Below are 6,000 nucleotides of genomic sequence, written 5' to 3' on the forward strand. Positions count from 1 at the left end.
GCGTAATGAAGCTTATTTGTTGCTTTACACGGCCAAACTGTAGCACCTCCAGAGAGTTCCCAAACGGTAAGTCGAAGATTCCATTAGAGTGCAGATTATGCTCCATCCGAATTGGTTCTTACATAAATGCTTTTGGCTGCACCAGTGCCTCATAAACACCGGGCGTGACTCACGCAGGTTAAGACCGTCGACAACCAGGTTGTGATCCACGGCAAGCACGGCGAGCGCACCGACGAGCTCGGGGTCATCTCGCGCGAGTTCACGCGAAAGTGCACCCTGCCCAAGGACGTGCAGCCCGAGGCGGTCAAGTGCTCCATCACCTCGGACGGGTTCCTCATCATCGAGGCGCCCAAGCGCAGCGACAAGCCGCACGGCCAGGAGCGGGTCGTGCCCATTACGGTGGTCGAGAGCTCGACGAACGCTGCCACCACCAGCACCAGCACCGGCACGAACCACCAGCCCAGCGCTCCTGGTACATCGGGCAAGAAGACCACGACGACGGCGACCACGGCCATGAGCTCCGGGAGCACGGCGGGAACGGAGAGCCGGACGTCTTCGAGCACGCACATGGTGACAACCACGTCGTCGAAGTCGTCCTTTCTGAAGAACGGCATGGGGCCTGGGACCAGCACTGGCGCCATCAGCAAGGTCAAGTAGAGAAGTACAGCTAGAGTCACGGGGATCGTCCCGGGCTACCACCATGCTGACCGAACCGAAGCCTTGCTGCGGATCGAACTCTTGGATTTTCTAGGTGTCATTTCGCTGTGTCAATGTTCTGGCTTGAGCCTCCTGAAAGGTGCTTGAAGTTTAGCAAGAATGGAAGCTTCGTTTAGCCGGCTCGACAATAGGAAAAGTAAAGCAGCACGAAAGGAATAAACGGAGGGTAGAGTTAAGACACATAATGTGTCTTAGCTCTTCCCTTTGTTCGGGTCTGCTGCGTTGCTTTACTATTTTGAAGGTTGAAGTCGTACACGCTGAGGTGGAGGTTCTGATAGGTCATCACACTAAACACCACACCTGGCACATGGAACGCTGCACGTCTTCGCTGGCTTCATGTTTTACTCTGGTCTGCCGAGACATTAAGCTTCAGAATATCTTACCGCTTGAGGCCACCAACAGCCTTATCGAAATCTTCGCTTTCAATCACGAACTAGAATTGTGACTGTCTGAGGTGGTTTGTTAATCGTGGTGTCACGTAAACAACCATAGGAGTGCCTCCCCGTACAACGCTTTACCCAAGAATAACTTTAGGAGTCAAATTAAAGCGTAATATTTTAATAGTTAAATGTGATTCTAAGCAGGCTGGCCTACGTGATTCGAAGCGTAGGCTGGCCTACGCTTCGTGTTCGAATTGGCTCTCTAAGGGAGTGTACTGGTATGTACTGGTGAAGTGACGGATATCATGGTTAAGGTTCTAAAATAAGATAGATCCTTTGATGCGAAAAAAGGCAAGAAATTACCAGAACACTCGCAATGTCTTACATTAAAGAGGAAAGATACATGTGAGCGAGGCCTAGAAAATTCAATAACAATCGATAATTTTTGCTGGCGAGAGTGTCCGTGTGACAGATTCGAAAGACAGTTTAAAGTAGACATTGGCACTTCGTGCGTCTTGTTAATTCGGTAGTACATTTGCTGGACACTAGGAGAAAATGGTTATTAGCTTTTGGTTCCAAATCTATGTGTACAGTGCGTTGAAGCTATGCTTGTGTTTTGTTAAAAACCCTATACAAGGCATTTATTACTTTCGGGTTCGGGACAGAACTTGACAATAGAGCACGGTGGTAAAAAAGCACTGTTATGCCGAAGTGTCTGACAACCATGTTACAGGAAGTTATTGGCCTAAATGACAAAATATGACATCCATGCTGATGTCATCCTCTCTCTCACACGTCTTGACGTGTAAACTTTGTTGAAGTTACAGAAAATTTCAACTTGGCGAATAGCAGTCAATATATTTATTAGGGTTTCGTGAATTGTTAATGGGCATTGTATTTTTGTAGAGATTAAAAATTAGTTCACGCTGAAGACCTTATGTCGCTATTGTTAGGGAAAGCCAACTTTCTGAAGCACTATGTGGGCTTGAGATATGAGTGACCATATGTACTGAAAACTAAAAAACAAATAGAAAGAAACTTTGGCTGGAACCTAATTAGGAATGTTTTCACTGCGTTGTTGTTTGCATGTTACTGAGCAACTTACATTCTCCCTACAACTTAATATTTATGCATGTTGTTGGTCGTGTAAAAAAGTTTAAAACATATGCACATTTTTTGTTGTTATAGCGTGTCTGTTTTAGCACCATTGTAGCAAATTCCTTCTTGATTATTGTGTTCGTTAAACATGTCTTCTTATTTAATTATACCTTCTTATTTTGTACAACTTATGTCAACACGTATTTCAACATAGATGCACTTATGCACAGATAACCTAGTTTCTACCGCACTCCTTAAATTTTATCACAAACGTTTACGTGCTACGTGATGGATATTTGAGGTTTGGAAGCGCCTTAGACTATCATTAGATTAATCATGAGAGCCAGACTTTTCAAGACTACATGAGATCACCATGTTAAAAATGCAAAGTTGTTTAGGTGGTTGTGCAAGGTCAATGTGCGTCGTTACGTTTACGCCGTGACGTACGTAATAAGGGAATAAAGTGAGCCAAAACATGTTGAAGTGGTACCGTTCATGTCATAATCAAATACGTCTTTATATAACCTTAACAGTCGAACAGTTGCTATAGCAGTGGAAGTTGACATATTCCCTCTATTCCAGTAAACTTTTACAATATGACTTCATGGGCATTACTGTATACGTTACAAGGACTAAAGGTTTACTTATTGAGGGCTAGTAGAACAATGACAGACGCTTTCCTTTTAATTCTTCGAACAATAAGAAGTCATCTGTACTCTATGCCATATCTGATACACCTTCGTATATGTTTGACAAACAGTATGTTTTTAACCTTACAAGACAGAATACCGCACGTATATAGGTGAGCAATCTACAATGACCACGGTTCATTTTTAAATGCACAGGTAGGTGAGTAGTTGGCAATGTACATGAGGGCATTACTTTTTGTTATTTATTTTTACATCGCTAAATAGTCATTTTATGCGAATGAGAAAAAAGTTTTGTCATTAAATAACATCCAGCTGCTGTTAACAGTGAAAGCTGCACTGAAAAGCTAGAGAGACAGAAAAACAGGATGATTGTTGCAAAGAAAATACCAACTGATTTGTTAACTATAGCAATTGTTTTGCGAAGGAGGCTCTGATGCGGTCTTTGGCTATGGGACCTCCTTTTGTACACCAAATATCTGTAACAATACTGAAACATTGATATAACGAAATCTGATTCCGATTTTTACAGATCATGGATTTGCAATGAGTTTAGTTGATCGTGCATTTTGCTTCTTGTTAAGCGCACACTGCGCTTCTTTTCTCGCTCTTTGCCATCGTTTACGCCAAAAACAGTTAACAGTTAACACCTGGTACCCTGTGCACCGCAAGTTCTCATGTATCCCTATGGTAAGTAATCTAAAAGTGTGAATAGACAACCTGCATGTCTGAATGTTCGTAAACAAACATACAAAAGACAGTAAGGACGATCAGACGACAAATACGCTTATTTTCCTTCGCTGTTCACCGTTACGAATAGCAATTTTTACCAAGTAGGCAATGAAAGCATGGGGCGCTATAACGTAAAGCTATTCCAAATTGTTTCTGTGCCGTTTCTGCAGTCGACCCTCCACGATGGGTGAAACATATTTTTTCGAGCCACCCCCACTTCACCTTTCTATCACACGACGTCACGAAAACCGCGATAACTGCCCATCTTATAGGATGTGTGCACGCTGAATGTGCATTATTAGACCTTGCAAACGAAAAATAGTTATTTCCGATTCTACACCTTTTTTTTGCCATTGGCCCTCCGCTATTGATCAAAAAAGTATTCGGCCTGCGCCCATTTGGCCTGTCTGTCACACGGTATCGCAATACCGCGAAAACTAGCGCCGTGTGCACAATAAAGGTGAAAATAATAAGGCGAACAAAACGGAAGTTTTTTTCGGAATAGTTGGAGACTGCCCCGTTTCGAAAGGAATAGATGTCTGCCTACCGATCATTCGGACACTGGCTATACTCGGAGCTGGCGGGGCCATGGATTTAGTTGCGTATAATAAACAATTCGGCATGGCAGTATAACGCTCTCCAACCCTTTCGACGCGTTTACAGTGCTCTGCCAACTATTCCGCGCTGAGGACCTACTTTAGCGGCATTTCTAACGTTCCGTTGCACGCCGCCAATATATTCGACGAGCCACGGCAAGCCACGCAGGGGGAAGCGGGCCAATCGCAGAGGCCGGCAACACCCTCCTCTTCCGGTTGTCTACTTTCACTGCTCTAGCTAGGTCCTACCGAATCTCGCTGCGTGCTCCTCGCCTTTCTCAACTATAGATAAGAAAAACCTGCCAAGATAGACAATGCTATTCGTTCTCAAAGCAAACAAAAATGACCTCCTATAAACAAGGACAGCGTTTCACTGCTTGCGTCAAACAAAGCTTCGGGTCGCCAGCCCGATCGCTGGTTACGTAAGTTTGACGTCAGGAGTTGTGAATAAAAAGCACATTGGAATAGTTTTACGTTATATGACCCCAGGTCGAGTGTAATAGTCATGCGTTCAGAAGACAAAAGTATGTCAAAACGTTTATTTGCGCGCGTATGTTGTAACCGCCGGATCACAAGTTCTGCAGCTTGTCTCTTACACGTACTGTCGCCATGATGCTTGACCAGATCATGCCTTCAGCATTTTCTTGCTTCTCCTGCGGAGGGTTCTGTAGATTTCTGGCTGGCGTGCCTTGAATGTGCAATCTTTATTCGCGTTCCTTTCAAAGCATTCGGTGTTTACTCCTGACAGCCAGCGTTCTTTAAAGTTAAACCGCTCTTGTTGGAGGTAAGTCTGATAGTGCTTTTACATTTGTGGAGATGTTCTCAGCATTGCGGTGCACGGATTCCTTGCGCGAGATCTCAAATTGCGCGAGCTTTCTCTTTTTTAATGTCTCATAAACCTTGCTGTGATGTGCCTCAGATGCTTGTAGTTGGTTACCACGTTTAAATGCGGCATTACACTGCGAACGTTGCTCTCTACTACATTGATTGTTGTGTTCATTGAAAACTTGAACCAATTTGTACTTCTGAAACTCTCTGATCGTGTAATAGTAGTACGTCCAATGTAGCACACGAATACCAAATGCCAAAAAGATTGCAGAGCGCTTCAGCGAAATGCATAATGCTAAAATTTCTTTGTTTTGAACGCGAGAAAGCATATTTGTGTCTCATAAGAGGACTGTGCTACAGTTAACACTACTTTCACTACTGATAAGTTAGAAAGATTGCTATTTCTGTACAAAAGTACACAAAGATTGTTGTCCTTGATGCAAGAAAAACTAAAATGACATTATGGCATTGGTTAAGAGCACACAATGTTCAGCAAAAACGCAGCTGTTTTCGAAGCACGTATTGTGTATTTATCGCATCGATGTTGAAAAATATGTGCAATCCGAATGCCAAATAAACGTTTCGAAAACCTTTCTTATGGTTTTTGGTCTCGGCGGTTTTCACGGACCTGTTGCTCACTCGATATTATGCCGAAGTGTTTCTTCAAGCCACTTGCTCTGGGTTTATCCGTTTTCCGTCATAAAAGTTACTTCCCTCATAAGAAGAAGAATTACATTATACGTTGAGTAGCATGGCACTTGTTACTATACGTAGGAAAAAGAAAATAATAGCGTAGCTTGCACTGGGGGCGCAATCCTAAAGAGAGCGGAGCTGATGGGCACGTAGCTGGTCCTGGCTTCTGGGCTAGGCTACCAAGTCAACCACAGCTTCTTCCGGAATTTATTGATTATTGATCGATTATCTATTAGCTATTCATTGGCTATCGCGAGGTATTGGCCACGTATTTGGGCTAGGCTAAGCACTACCAAGTCATTCCCAGCA

General features: G+C 43.6%; 1 protein-coding gene across 3 annotated transcripts in view; it reads left to right on the forward strand.

Annotated features, from left to right (window-relative positions):
* Nucleotides 1–5,591, forward strand: part of LOC119464171 (alpha-crystallin A chain) — a 46,138-nt gene extending 40,547 nt beyond the window's left edge. For all 3 annotated transcript variants that reach the window (XM_037725027.2, XM_049656458.1, XM_037725028.2), the window contains exon 3: nt 178–5,591. In XM_037725027.2, the coding sequence (XP_037580955.1) occupies nt 178–657 (480 nt within the window). In that variant the 3' untranslated portion in view covers nt 658–5,591. The remainder of the gene's footprint in view (nt 1–177) is intronic.
* Nucleotides 5,592–6,000: the final 409 nt, after the last annotated feature.

This window comes from Dermacentor silvarum, chromosome 9 (assembly GCF_013339745.2).
Source record: "Dermacentor silvarum isolate Dsil-2018 chromosome 9, BIME_Dsil_1.4, whole genome shotgun sequence".
Lineage (NCBI taxonomy): Eukaryota > Metazoa > Arthropoda > Arachnida > Ixodida > Ixodidae > Dermacentor > Dermacentor silvarum.